The sequence below is a fragment of the Ursus americanus genome, chromosome 20 (assembly GCF_024610735.1).
Source record: "Ursus americanus isolate L20-20 chromosome 20, mUrsAme1.1.p, whole genome shotgun sequence".
In the NCBI taxonomy this organism is placed as follows: Eukaryota; Metazoa; Chordata; class Mammalia; order Carnivora; family Ursidae; genus Ursus; species Ursus americanus.
Window position 1 is genome coordinate 8550584 of NC_142146.1, and position 15576 is coordinate 8566159.

Consider the following 15576-nt stretch of genomic DNA (forward strand, 5'->3'; position numbering starts at 1 on the left):
TGTGTTGGTTATAAAGCTTCACATCTGTTTTGAAAAGCATTTCAGATGTTAGTGAATAACTGATTGTCTTTCTTTTTAAATAATGGAAGGCTCCCAGACCTAGAAAAATGTAGCTTCTGTAATTTAGTATTACTACTTAATTCTGTGCCTTGGAGGTGCTCTTTTATTGGGCAAAGGGAATAGAATAGATGTAGTTAAAAATAAATGCGATGCAATGAAATGTTATTCTGAAGGAAAAAAGCGAACTATAGGCTATAACATGGCTGAACCTCAAAACACTGTGCCAAGTGAAATAAGCCAGACACAACAGAGTGCTTGCATTTTGTTTGTATGAAAGATCTAGAAAAGGCAAACTGATGGAGACCGAAAGTAGATCAGTGGTCACCTAGGGCTGAGTGTGGGAGCAGGAACTAAATGTAAATGGGCACAGAGAACTTTCTGAGTTGATGAAAATGTTCTAAAACTAGATTGTAGTGATGTTTGCACAAGTATAAATTTTCTAGAAATCATTGAATTGTATACCTACAGTGGGTAAATTTAGTGGGATGTGAATTACACCTCAAAAAAGTTGTTATAAACAGTAAAAGCCTCGTAGAACTCTTTGACTTCCATTTGAAATAGGTGTATTGAGGAGAGGTAGAGTTGTGGCAGTACACTACACAAAAACCATTTTGAAGATGTCAGCCCGTGAGGCTCTGCTTGCCCATCAGTACACCTGCCTCCTTTTCCACTCCACTAAAGCAGCCCTGTGTGGATGTTTTTGTTACAGCTCTTTCCAACAACTGATCCCGTGGGTACTTTACTTCAAGTTCCAGAACAGATCACTGCTCATCTACCTCAGCCAGCTGGGCACACGCCGGCACAGCCAACTCCAGTCTCTCCCCCACCCCCCGCAGAGCCGGCAAAAACAGCTCAGGTAAAGCAAGGGTGCACGTTAATGGCCGGCCTTCTGGGTCGATGAAGAAAGCAGAAATTGATGCGGAACACAACCTTATGTAATAAAGTTGATATTGTGGTAGATTTTAAAATAAGTTAGAAATTGTATTTTCACAGTTTTTCAATGTATGCAGATAAGAGAACTTTTCAAGGATCACATAGGTTTTTTAAGCAGCAAAATATAGTTAACAATGGAAACATTCCAAATATCAAATTTGGGGGATAATTTTTCATCAGCTTTTTATGAGATCATTATTGTGTCTGCAGCTGACGGAGTTCATCTTGGCACTAGGATTGTTAGCAGTTCTGTTTCCTTTTCATTCGCTTATGCTTGTATTATTAATACATTTCAATCCATGATTTCCTTGTATCACTCTTTTTTAAAATATTTGTCAGTTTTGACAACCTTCCAAATAACAAAACTCCAGGCCCGGACGGTTTTCCTGGGGAATTCTACCAAACATTCAAAGAAGAAATAATACCTATTCTCCTAAAGCTATTTCAAAAAATAGAAACAGAAGGAAAGCTACCAAACTCATTCTATGAGGCCAATATTACCTTGATCCCCAAACCAGGCAAAGACCCCCTCAAAAAGGAGAATTACAGTCCGATTTCCCTAATGAATATGGACGCCAAAATCCTCAACAAGATACTTGCTAATAGAATCCAACAGTTCATTAAAAGGATTATCCACCACGATCAAGTGGGATTCATACCTGGGATGCAAGCGTGGTTCAATATTCGCAAATCAATCAGCGTGATACATCATATCAACAAGAAAAGACTCAGGAACCATATGATCCTCTCAATCGATGCCGAAAAAGCATTTGACAAAATACAGCATCCTTTCCTGATTAAAACCCTTCAGAGTGTAGGAATAGAAGGTACATTTCTCAATCTCATAAAAGCCATCTATGAAAAGCCTACTGCAAATATTATTCTCAATGGGGAAAAGCTGGAAGCCTTTCCCTTAAGATCAGGAACACGACAAGGATGCTCACTCTCGCCACTATTATTCAACATAGTACTAGAAGTCCTTGCAACATGGTGCACTGGGTGTTATACACAACTAATGAATCATCGAGCCTTACATCGGAAACCGGGGATGTACTGTATGGTGACTAACATAATATAATAAAAAATCATTTAAAAAAAAAAAAATTAAAAAAAAAAAAAAGAAGTCCTTGCAACAGCAATCAGACAACAAAAAGGGATCAAAGGTATCCAAATCAGCAAAGAAGAAGTCAAAATGTCTCTCCTCGCAGATGACATGATACTCTATATGGAAAACCCAAAAGAAGCCACTCCCAAACTATTAGAAGTTATAGAGCAATTCAGTAACGTGGCGGGATACAAAATCAGTGCTCAGAAATCAGTTGCATTTCTGTACACGAATAACGAGAACGAAGAAAGAGAAATTAGAGAATCCATCCCATTTACAATAGCAACAAAAACCATACGTTACCTTGGAATTAACTTAACCAGAGACATAAAGGACCTTTATTCTAGAAACTATAAATCACTCTTAAAAGACATTGAGGAAGACATAAAAAGATGGAAAGATATTCCATGCTCATGGATCGGAAGAATTAACATAGTTAAAATGTCCATGCTACCCAGAGCAATCTACACTTTCAATGCTATCCCGATCAAAATACCGAGAACGTTTTTCAAAGAACTGGAACAAATAGTCCTTAAATTTGTATGGAACCAGAAAAGGCCCCGAATCTCCAAGGAACTGTTGAAAAGGAAAAACAAAGCTGGGGGCATCACAATGCCGGATTTCGAGCTGTACTACAAAGCTGTGATCACAAAGACAGCATGGTACTGGCACAAAAACAGACACATAGACCAATGGAACAGAATAGAGAGCCCAGAAATGGACCCTCAGCTCTTTGGGCAACTAATATTTGATAAAGCAGGAAAAAACATCCGGTGGGAAAAAGACAGTCTCTTCAATAAATGGTGCTGGGAAAATTGGACAGCTACATACAAAAGAATGAAACTTGACCACTATCTCACACCATACACAAAAATAAACTCCAAATGGATGAAAGACCTCGATGTGAGACAGGAATCCATCAAAATTCTAGAGGAGAACATAGGCAAGAACCTCTACGACATCGGCCAAAGCAACCTTTTTCATGATACATCCCCAAAGGCAAGAGAAACAAAAGATAAAATGAATTTATGGGACTTCATCAAGATTAAAAGTTTCTGCACAGCCAAGGAAACAGTCAGAAAAACTAAGAGGCAGCCCACGGAATGGGAGAAGATATTTGCAAATGACACTACAGATAAAGGACTGGTATCCAAGATCTACAAAGAACTTCTCAAACTCAATACACGAGAAACAAATAAACAAATCAAAAAATGGGAAGAAGATATGAACAGACACTTTTCCAATGAAGACATACAAATGGCTAACAGACACATGAAAAAATGTTCAAAATCATTAGCCATCAGGGAAATTCAAATCAAAACCACACTGAGATACCACCTTACGCCAGTTAGAATGGCAAAAATAGACAAGGCAAGAAACAACAATTGTTGGAGAGGATGTGGAGAAAGGGGATCCCTCCTACATTGTTGGTGGGAATGCAAGTTGGTACAGCCACTCTGGAAAACAGTGTGGAGGTCCCTTAAAAAGTTAAAAATTGAGCTACCCTATGATCCAGCCATTGCACTACTGGGTGTTTACCCCAAAGATACAGACATAGTGAAGAGAAGGGCCATATGCACCCCAATGTTCATAGCAGCAATGTCCACAATAGCTAAATCGTGGAAGGAGCCGAGATGCCCTGCAACAGATGACTGGATTAAGAAGTTGTGGTCCATATATACAATGGAATATTACTCAGCAATCAGAAAGAACGAGTTCTCAACATTTGCTGCAACATGGACGGCACTGGAGGAGATAATGCTAAGTGAAATAAGTCAAGCAGAGAAAGACAACTATCATATGATTTCTCTCATCTATGGAACATAAGAACTAGAATGATCAGTAGGGGAAGAAAGGGATAAAGAAATGGGGGGGTAATCAGAAGGGGGAATGAAACATGAGAGACTATGGACTATGAGAAACAAACTGAGAGCTACAGAGGGGAGGGGGATGGGGGAATGGGATAGGTCGGTGATGGGTAGTAAGGAGGGCACATATTGCATGGTGCACTGGGTGTTATACACAACTAATGAATCATCAAGCCTTACATCGAAAACTGGGGATGTACTGTATGGTGACTAACATAATATAATAAAAAATCATTATAAAAAAAATAAAAAATAAATAAAATATTTGTCAGTTTTGTGAGGGTTGATTTTATTGAAGTGATGTAATCTGTGCACATCCTCAGTCACACAAACGTCACTAAATCCTCATGCACTGAAAGCGGTTGAGGGAAGGAAGGCCCCACTGTGAATCACTCCCTCTCTTCCCTCAGGAAACTCCAAATACTTTGCGCAACACATGATCTTATGCTCCCTGGTTGGAGTGAGGTTTCCAGAGTTTGTTCATTTATTAAATATTAGAGACTTCATTTTTTTTTCTAACATTTTAGACTGAAAGAGGTGAAGATGGAAGTTCTGATTTTTTTTCTTTTGCATCCTAGTGGTGTTCTGCCTTTGAAGGCCACTGCTCTGAGAGCTTCCTGTTAGTCATGTAATCTTTTCATCAAACCCAAGCTTTCCATTTCTTTCCATCATCTCCAAAAAGATACAATTGTCTTATGAAAACTGATGGAAAGATTGGATTTGCTTTATAAACAACTTAAATAGAATATATATTCTCTAGTAAGCAAGGGATAACTTAAAATTCAGAGAGGATTAGTTTCCCCATTAAAAGACCAGGAATCTCAGGCTGGGTGGCTTCCTAAGGGGCAGCCAGTTTAGATCCTACCTTGTATATTGCTGTATGATACACTGGCAGATTTTTTTAAAGGGAAAAACCCAGCTATAGTGTCTTTCACTCTTGTGGAGGGAAAGAGGGATCTGAATAATACAAAATGTAAATGTGGCTATGTATGGAATTTCATGTGGGTTTGAGAATTCTCTTTTTAATTGTGCTTGACTCAGGCTGACGTTCAGCTCTTGTTGCTGCCTTGGAGTGCATGTCCTACCATAGCAGGAACTGTCCCAGCAGCTGGTCTGGGTCTGGCCTCACCGAGAGCCGTAGGAAATTGCTGCTATGTAGACATTTCCTCTGCTGATGGCCATTAGTCACCTTCATGCTTTGTAGTCCGGACATTGACTTTATACCTTTCAATGCTTTTTAGGCTCTGCCTTCAGGAGCAGGCTCACAAGAAACCAAGATCCCAATCAGCCTAGTACTCAGATTAAGGTGAGTAAACATCTTGTTTGTTTCCTGAATACGCTATGCTGTTTTCTATTTGAAAGTGACTCTTCTTTCTAATAGTCTGTGCCTGAGAGTAACTGGATGAGATCGTGTGCCCTCCAGTGTTAAGTGCTGGGCGTTGCAGGGGTACTGTTGCCCTCAGATGTAATAGCAACAGGGCGTCCGGGTGGCATAGTGGGTTGAGCGTCCAACTCTTGGTTTCATCTCAGGGTTGTGAGATTGAGCCCCGTCAGGCTTCACGCTGAGCATGGAGTCTGCTTAACATTCTCTCTCCTTCTGCCCCTCTCTGCTCCCTCTCCTCTAAAATAAATAAAATCTTTAAAAAAAAGAAGAAGAAGAAGAAGAATGGCAACATTGCAAGGACGCAACATAACCTGGACGTTAACTAACACACACATTCTCTTAGCGGTTTTTCCATTAGTGGTTTTTTTCAATATAGCTAGTTTAGGTTCTGTAATTGAGTATGGTCTGTAATTGAGGAACGGTTTTTAGGGGAACAGCACTGGTTGGCTTATCTGAAGATTAGGCTTGTAATTTTGACCATATATCATAGACTCTGAAATCAACTGACCCAAGAGTGGAGTGCTTTCTGATTGTGATAGATCATATTAAGGCCTTGTTCTTAAAAGATGAAAGGAAAACCCTCTAAGTATATATTTGGTCTCTTTCTCTGTTTTATAGCAGGTGTTCTGAATCAGTGGTTCTTTGTGGCATCTTATAGACAGGCTCTGACAGATTGCTCACAGGAAGTGCCATAGGTGGTAATCTGTTCATTCTAACCCTCTCCTTTGTCAGGCAGTTGTATTAGGATTGCAGAGCTTGTTAGAATAGCAATGGCTGTTGTATTGTTCTAATTGGGACTCATTCTATTTGTAAAACTAGAAGTATTACCTGAGACAACTCAGACCTTCTTTAACTACCACTAACATTTTGTAAAAGGATTTCATTGAATTACCATGGACTCATTCCTCTTCCCACATATGATTTCCTACTCTTCTTCTCGGTATGACCATAATTAGAGATAGAAGCAGCAAGACCTGTTTTGAGAATGTTTTTGATTCTACCACTGGGAGCAATGAAACTGTGCCATAAATGTGAAGAAAGCAGATTTGGTTACCTTTCCTTTACAAAAACCTATTCATCTCAAACAGTTTTGAACTTATTAGAATGTCTTGATAATCTTGTCCAATTTTGATTGTACAAAAAGAATACCACTTGTTTCTTTTAAAAGCATTTTTTTGAAATCATATAGCAGCTAATAGTACAAAACTTATATTTGACATGTGCTTCAGGAAGGTAGAGAAGATACTTGTAAGTGATGCAGCCAGCTTTTTGAGAGGGTGGTTTTTTAATGTGCTGTGTTCCAGATTTGTTTATGGAAGAAGAGGCTATGTTCTCACTCTCACTGGTGAAGACTGAAGTGAAACGACTAGAAGAGATGGTAGACATATTTAGCCCAGCTTAGTGTCTTGTCTTTGAAGGCATTTGTGCATGCCAGTTCAATCACTGAAATGATGCTCAGCATTCGATCTTCCTTTTATTCAGCTTTCAGAAAGATGGTTTGAACAATTACATATCAAGCAGACTATATATCACACTGTTGCTTATTGTGGCAGGCTCCCAAGTAAAGAGCTAATAAAATGCCTCACTTGTTAATCAGGTCTAGGTTGGAAGCTGATCTGTATTACGTACTTAGCATAGGTTAAAGACATTTCAGGTGGCACACATGCAGAAGTACAAACCTGTATACAGGTGCAAAGAGAAGGCAATGCGCCATTTGGGGGCAGGTTGTGTTAGAGATGGGTAGGTACATTCTAAACACAACTTCAGTAACATCCTCAAGTATCTGTCAGGTAGACCTAAGCCCTGTGCATTGTTTAGATAAGGTGGATTTGGGTCCTTAGTGATCAAGCATGTCTGCCTTTACACATAATATTCTAAATTCTCCACTTTAACCAGAACCTCCAGGGAGCCTGGTTAATCTCAGTATGTGGTTTGCTGAGTGATCACTGTAAGTATCCCTCACCAGTCACGTTTAAATCTCTGGAGCCATGTATGAACTGCTGCCTGTATGGGTCCCACTCCTTTTCTCAGCTTCTCTTCCTTCCCCCTCATCCTCTCACCTCCTGTGGAATTTGGGAGATCATGATGTATTTCATTTTGTGAATCTGCCAAGACTGAGCACCTGTGGTGGGCAAGGCACTCTTCTAGGCATAGAGAACCCAGGGGTGGGATTGAGGAGGAAAAGGGTATCCTGTATCTTTTTTTTTTTTTTAATGCTGCCACATTTTTTTTTAATTTTAATTCCAGTATTAAAATAATTTAATTCCAGTTAACATGTGGTGTTAGTTTCAGGTATATAATGTAGTGATTCAGCAATTCTGTTTTATATTACTCAGAGCTCATCAAGATAAATGTACTCTTAATCCCCATCCCCTATTTCACCTGTCCCCCTTCCCACCTCCCCTCTGGTCACCAGTATAGTTAAGAGTTTGTTTTTTGGTTTGTTTCTTTTTTTCCTTTGTTCATTTGTTTTGTTTCTTAAATTCTACATATGAGTGAAATCATATTTGTCCTTCTCTGACTGACTTACTTCCGTTAGCATTATACTCTCTGGTTCCATTCATGTTGTTGCAGATGGCAAGATCTCATTCTTTTTTATGGCTGAGCAATATTCCATTGTATGTATACACATCTTCTTATCTGTCCCTCAGTTGATGGACACTTGAGTTGCTTCCATATCTTGGCTCTTGTAAATAATGCAACAGTAAACATACGGGTGCATGTATTCCTTTCAATCAGTGTGTTTCTGTTCTTTGGGTAAATACCCAGTAGTGTAATTACTGGATTATCTGGTAGTTCTATCTTTAACTTTTTGAGGAATTTCCACACTGTTTTCCACAGAGGCTGTACCAGTTGGCATTCCCACCAACAGTGCACAAGGGTTCTATTTCTCCACATCCTCACCAACGCATGTTGTTTCTTGTGTTGTTGATTCTGCCATTCTGACAAGAGTGAGATGGTATCTCATTGTGGTTTTGATTTGTATTTCCCTGATGGTGAATGATGTTGAGCTGCTTCTCATGTGTCTATTGGCCATCTGGATGTCTTTGGAAAAATGTCTTTTTCTGTCCTTTGCCCGTTTTTAATTGGATTATTTGGGGTTTTTTGGTGTTGCGTTGTGTAAGTCTTTTGTATTATTTTGGATACTAATCCTTTCATCCCGTATCATTTTAATTATACCTTCCTGTGCACATACATTTTCCTCTTAGTTTATATGATATCTTAGTGGGACTAAGGATGGGAATAGGCATATAAGAATCTCCTCAAAAGCATGAGGGCTTTTTGGTTTTGTTTTGTTTTTTTCTTACTTTGTGCTTGGGTGGTTTTTTCCCCTCATTTATTAATTTCCAGTATAATTAAAGTACAGTGCGATATTAGTTTCGGGTATAGAATATAATGATTCAGCAGTTCTATGCGTTATTTGGTGTTCCTCACAACAAGTGTACTCTTAATCCCTTTCACCTATTAGCACGAGGTTTTTATATTGATTAATGGAGGAAATAAATTAAGACTAACATAATATAATAAAAAACATTAAAAATAAAATAAAAGGGTTGTAGGACAGTTAGTTGTTGGTCACTCTGAGTAGTTTGCTATGAGCCCTGCAGTGTGAGCTCATTAGGATGGATCATAGGATCTGTGAGAATAGAATGATCTTTTTTTGAGGCACAGCTTTCCTGTTATATGTTAGCAGAGTTAGTATGCATAAATCCTGAAATTTATTTTACACATTCCCTTTTCTTTTGTAGGAATTCAAAAAAAGAACTAAATGATATTCGATTCGAGTTTACTCCTGGGAGAGGTGAGAAATGTGTTATGATGTTTTTGTTCTTTAGATATATTTTGCTTTTAAAAGATAATGAAAGTATTCCTGGTTTAAAGGGTTTGGGCAGCATATGAATAAAATAAAAATTCAATTTATTTACTACTAACCTCATTTATAAAACCTAGTATAATACAAACAGTAATGAATGTAGCTCTAATTTACTGCCTACTATAATAGGCCAGGCATTATGCTAAGCTTTCTGTCTCATTAAATTCTTAGAACAGACCCCTAAGGAAGATTATTGTTCCCGTTGCATAGGTGATGAAATCCAGGCTTAGAGAGAGGGGAGGTAACTTGTCATTTCCACAGCTGGGAATAGGTGCAGCTAAAATTCATATCCACCCTTGTCAGGGTGCAGAGTTCTCACTCTCGTTACTAACATGGTTGTCCTCCATGACAGTAAAGAAGAAACAAGGCTTCCAGGCTCCTCTCTTCCCAGGCTGAAGCTGAGTCCTGTCAGGCATAGTTTCTGGCCATGAACTTCTCCCTGGGATGAGGCTTGTTTCTTTTTTGCCTTTGTTACTCAAGGGTTCAGACTGGGGAGGTGGCCAGCAGCCAGCACTTTTGTCCTGTGTGCCATGCTCATTCTTCCTGCTGTCTTGGTATCATCAGCAGCTAGGTATGAAAGAGAACAGAAGCAGGTGTGCAGAAGTGTTATCTGTTTCACTGTTTAAAACCAGGAACAGTCCCATTTTAAGGAACTAATTCAAGTCACTGGTCATCAGCACAAATGTGTCCCCACCCACTCCCCAGTGGTCCACCTGTTCCTTTCAGGGGCTCAGTGTTCAGCCCTCAGAAAGCAGCAGCACTGACTCAGTTGGAGATGAGATCAGTTAGGGATGCTGTGTCCTTGTCTTCATTTCCATTACAACCATCGATCAGATTTATGATCTAAAATCAGTAGATATGAAGAAAAGCCCACCAGAATAAAAAAGAAAATGACTTTAGCAAAAAACCTGGGGTGTGATCTCCAAAGAAAAGAGATTACAATTTGTTCTTTCAATATGTATTTGAAAAGAAATCGTTGCATTGTACTAGCCCTGGAGATGTTGCACACACATCATCACATCTCAGAGCTGATGGGACTTAGAGCCAGGGCTGCCCTCAGAAAGGGACTTACCTCTGCAGCATCACTGTCACCTACAAGTTATCTTTACCCTGAGTTGATACTGGCCATCTGGTTGGTAGAGATTCTGCCCTCTAGCTAGACCTAAGAGAACCTCCCACTTGAGATAAGCCCAGTGGTGAGAAACCTTTGTGTGGGAGGAAGACCCCACCTGCCTCATTGGTTCTGTGAATTTAGCAGCTAGCTCGGGCCTGGCAATGCGAGCATCCGCTCTAAGAGTTAGCAGTGACATGCATGCACAAGAAACGGAGCACCTTCTTTTTTTTCCTTGCAGATACAGCGGAGGGTGTCTCTCAGGAACTCATTTCTGCTGGCCTGGTCGATGGAAGGGATTTAGTAATAGGTAACTACTTTGTGCTCTGCCCTTTGCCCTGGTGTCTCTGTGTATTTAGGACCCGGAAAACACGCTTTGATTCCATTGGGAAGGTCTCATGGGTCTTGGAGTGGTCTTGGCATTGCTGAAATACAGGTATTGGGAACAGTTCCTCATAAAAAAGAAAATCTCATTTCTGAGTTCACTTCGTGACTTCCACGACAGTAAGTGAAAGCTGGGAGACTCTAGTAGAATTGATGACGTAAGTCACAATTTACAAAGTAAACTTAGCCATATCTAGTTCATTTTGGAGGGTGAAACTCTGCCCTTATAGAGCTAAGAAAGAGGTAAGCAAAACTCTTTTGAAGTTTATTTCTAGAAAGTAAGAAAAGGTACAGTCGGCCCATGTGTACAATGTTATTGAAGAAAAAGATCATTGTCTAGGGCTAGTCAGCAAAGTTTTCCTATAAAGGACCAGTTAGTAAATAGTTTAGGCTTTGTGGGCCGTGCACTGTCTCCATCCTCTTTAAACCACTCTTAGCCCACAGCCAGACTAGAAACACGGTGCGGGCCAGAGTTTGCCAACTGCCAGTGTAGGGCTTTCTGGCCCATGAGTAGGCAGATCCTTCCTCTTTCACCTGTGTGTCTTGCTCCAATTAATACAGCATCTTAAAGAAAGCTATTTTGACCATGATTCAAGATTTATTTGTGCTTAGAGTTGAGTTTATTTATTTATTTATTTATTTATTTATTTATTTTTTAAAGATTTTATTTATTTATTTGACAGAGATAGAGACAGCCAGCGAGAGAGGGAACACAAGCAGGGGGAGTGGGAGAGGAAGAAGCAGGCTCATAGTGGAGGAGCCTGACATGGGGCTCGATCCCGTAACGCCGGGATCATGCCCTGAGCCGAAGGCAGACGCTTAACCGCTGTGCCACCCAGGCGCCCCTAGAGTTGAGTTTAAAAGATAACTTTTGTTTGGGGAGTGATTTATCTTTCTGCTTCCATATTGGTTGAACATAGAAGATTCTGAGCTATCATTTAAGTTTTTAAAATATGGTAGAAAGTGGATTTAGTTAGCTTCTCATTACTTTCTGTTTGTATGATTACAGTGGCAGCGAATTTGCAGAAAATTGTGGAAGAACCTCAGTCGAATCGATCTGTCACTTTCAAACTGGTACTCATCTCATCTTCCTCTTTATTAAACTGTCCTTACACAGCAGCAGCCTCTGCAGACCAGCTTCTATATTCCCTGAGTGATGAGAATATTAAAATATGGTGGACTGTGTTCATTTAGCCTCCCCAAGGCCCTAGGCCATTGTCTCCTTTTGAGTGGCCTCCCTCTGCTCTCCCTTCCCAGGAAGTCTCCTATCCCAGGCCCTTGACTCTTCTTAAGAGAAAGCGTTAGCCAGTCTGACTCCAGCTTTGTACTCAGACCCCACCTTTTCTGGAAGAGACACCTTCATCTGCATCCTGTTTGTATCCCAGGGACCTGTACCCCACTGTCTTCCTTTCCATAGTCCTTATATCAGTTTTAATTGCTACCTGCAGTTTTGTTTACAAATAACCGCAGCTTCTCATTTTTTTTGGTTCTTAGGCATCTGGTGTCGAAGGGTCGGATATTCCTGATGATGGTAAACTAATAGGATTTGCCCAGCTCAGCATCAGCTAAACCACAGCCCTGGAAGAGGCGGCCTAAGGAGATTCCACACATGCGTATCTCTGTTGCTTCTGTTGGCCTAAACCCACTACTGCCAAAGAACCCAGCAACAAACCTCCCGGCTAGGAGCTTTAGAGGTCTTTCTTTATGTTCTTCCTGCCATCATTCCCCCTTTTTCCCACAGGGAAAGAAAAGTTGGATCACCAGTGGCCAGCATCCCTTTAAAGAGTTCCGTTAGTAAACATACTGCACGTGTCCCCTATCTTCCTCCATCTGAGAAGGGGACTGTGCCTCAAGGCTCAGGAGGGAGATCTGTCAGCTCATCTTGCCTTACTCCAATGATGGCGCTGGGTGGAAAGTAGCAGCTATATTGGGCTTCCTCATTCTGCCAGTTCTCCCACACCTGACAGGATGTGGGCATCTAGGGATATCTCTTTACCACTGAAGTAGCAATTAAAAGTTGATTGTTTATCTGGAGCCCAGAGAATTTAATTTAGTGATTTTTTTTTTTTTAATCTGATGTGAATTCTAGCAACCTTTGTTAGGAAAAAGCACAGCCTCAGAAAGAGGCAGCCTAAACTGTGTTCTTGTTTTGTTCATGTTTCTAAGCGTTTTGCTGAAGCTGCTCTCAGGCACCCCTCTTCATCACTCCCTCCAGAAAGGGTTGCTAGCCTTAACTTCAGCTGGTGCAAAACATCTGACTGTAGTTGAACTTCAGCCGTCAGATCCTTCAAAGTGGAACTTTGGACTGTTTTTAGCAAAAACATCAAGTAATGGCTTGTAAAAGTGAATTTCCCCAGCAGTGGTTTTGAACAGGAAAAATCATAACTCATATCATTGTGGAAGTATTTATTTTCAAATCTTAAAAAATTCAGTTGAAGAAAAACTGCTCCTCAATCCTCCCATGAAAATTTGCCTGGCCTCCATGTCATGAGGAAATGCAAGGCTGAGCTTTCTACAGCAATAAAGGAGACTCACAGGCCAGCGAAGCCTGCCTTCCGCCCCTCTCCTGCACTGACCCTTTGGAGGGGGTCCACACTTCTGTGCGCTGAACCTGACCCAGGATGGAAAGTGAAACCACATGTGCCGTGACTTTTAGGATTTATGAGTAGACAGTGTTCATTTGATTTTCTATAGAAATAATATAAATTATTCTTTAGGTTTAAAAAAGAGCACTCATAATGCAATATGCGAGTAATCAGTGGGGCCGATTTTCTTTCCTACTGTTTCACAGTCAGCCTCTGTCAAACTGCAAGTAGCCCTAACAGTTTTTGTATAAGAAAGGGACACTCAATCTGGCCTTAAAATGACACACAAAGGTGGGCTTTGGCCCCACAGAAAGGGGAGTATTGCCTCTTACAGAATCGCTCGAGCCCTTTCCAGCACTGTTGGTCTGTGAATAACAAGATCGCTTCACCTAGTTTTCTCTTCGAGTATCTCTGGAAGCTTTCCCCACAACTGAGTTGTCGCAGCTCTTGTTTCGTTCTGAGCTTGTTGTTTTAGTCATGGGCTTTCTTCCCCTGCCCTGGGTGCAAAGGCATACTTGGAAAAGAGTGATGTTGGGGAGAGGGAGGGGGGCATGGTTTTGGGGTGGCCGTTTGGAGGAAAGTAGATGAGAGGATCGGACACCAAAGTCCAGGGTCCCAGCAGGATTGGTAAAAAGTGGGAGCCTGCCAAGCGTTGAGAGGGAAAAGATTGATCAGCTTGCTGGAAAAATATTTAGCTTTTCTTTTTCTTTTCTTTCTTTTTTTTTTTCTTTAAGGGGTTTGGAATAATATACGAAAAAGAGATAGTGTCCTCTTTGGCACAAGGCTAGTGGCTTACCTTTGAGTCTGTATTTTGGTTTCAGGCAAGCCATCATCTACTTATTGATAAATCCAATGGGTGGTGGCCTCAGTCTGTTCTAGCATTCTGTTTGGAAGTGGTCTAGAGCCCAGGCTGGAGGTGAGCAGCAGCCATTCCCCTGTTCAGTTTCCCCAGCCAGCCATGACTTTTAAACTGCAGTGGGACAGGCATGCCAATAGAAGTAGGCTGTGGCTTTCTCTTTCTTTTCAGTTCATTTTTTGCCCTGCTGGGAATTAGGAGCCAGACACCAAGCCCCAGGACAGTGTTATTTCTTCTGCATGATGTATGGTGGACTCCCTTTGCTGACTTAAGCAGCGATGCTGAGAGAATACGTGAACGGAAACTTCCCAGGTTGGACAGCACGTGACCTAGTGAGTGACCTTGCTCCTTTCCAGGAGCAGTGGTTCAGGGTACACCTCTGTCTCTAGGTCTCCAGGATCCCTTGGTCCCTGGGGGTAGGGACTAATTTAGCACAAGGTAACATGTGCCAATGCTATTTGTGAAATGTATGGTCTTACTCTAAATGACTAATGGATTTGTTTGGGTTTTTTTTTTTTTTTTTTTAAGTTTTGAACCAAATCCTAGAGCCAGCTGATACTATTTAATAATCTGAGGATAGAATAATGGTGTATCAATAAACGGAGGTTCCTCCTTATGACGTATGCTAGATTATGGAAGATGTAAAATATTTGACCTTCCCCCTCCCTTTTTTTGACTTTGTATTTTGCTGCATGTTTCCTTCATTTTTAATCAATAAAGAGTAAATTGTCTGTGGCGGTGTAAGGATTCTTTATAAACTTCAGTGCTTGCTGGTGGGGAACTGTGAGGAATGGGTCAAGGAGTCATTACTAACTTAATTTCTCACACGAATGGAGAAAAACCAAAGTGCACATAAACTTAAAAATGTGTGTATTGATCTCCAAATTATCTAGAACAGCTTAAAGCCATCGTAGAAATGGGGAAACTGAAATCCCAAAAGGGAGAGAGAAGATAATGGCCAGGGAAATTTCATAGCATAGGGCACAAAACTTGTACTATCTTTTCTGTTCGATTCTACTTATGCTGTTGGATAGGGAAAGAGGCCACCCTCAAGCCCTTACGAGTCCCTTTCGGAAAATTCAGAGCAGGGCTGAACTTGTTGTATTTGACTTTGATATTGAAATGGTGGGGTTACATGTGAGAGTCTAGGCCCCTCTGTATTCTTCCACCTCCCAGATAAATAATCTTGATCATAATACCTTCTCCAAGAAGGTGTCCTTCTGGGACAGGGCTGCTTATGGATCCTCGTAATTCTGAGCTCAGGCACTGACAGGATTGTATCTGAGTGAATTTGCTTTCAAGATAAGCAGGTTGTAAAAGTGGACACTGAGGCACCTGGATGGCTAATAATCTCATTCACTTTAATTAAGTGAATTTAAATTGTTCAATTTTTCTTCTGAGAGCAGATTATAAATA

The 15576-nt window shown here is 40.7% G+C and overlaps 1 protein-coding gene across 2 annotated transcripts in view; it reads left to right on the forward strand.

Annotated features, from left to right (window-relative positions):
• Positions 1-14891, forward strand: part of OXSR1 (oxidative stress responsive kinase 1) — a 96446-nt gene extending 81555 nt beyond the window's left edge. For both annotated transcript variants that reach the window (XM_045798233.2, XM_045798234.2), the window contains 6 exons: positions 770-916; positions 5208-5272; positions 9100-9152; positions 10577-10645; positions 11729-11793; positions 12214-14891. In XM_045798233.2, coding sequence (XP_045654189.1) covers positions 770-916; positions 5208-5272; positions 9100-9152; positions 10577-10645; positions 11729-11793; positions 12214-12288 — 474 coding nt within the window. In that variant the 3' untranslated portion in view covers positions 12289-14891. The remainder of the gene's footprint in view (positions 1-769; positions 917-5207; positions 5273-9099; positions 9153-10576; positions 10646-11728; positions 11794-12213) is intronic.
• The last annotated feature ends 685 nt before the right edge of the window (positions 14892-15576 follow it).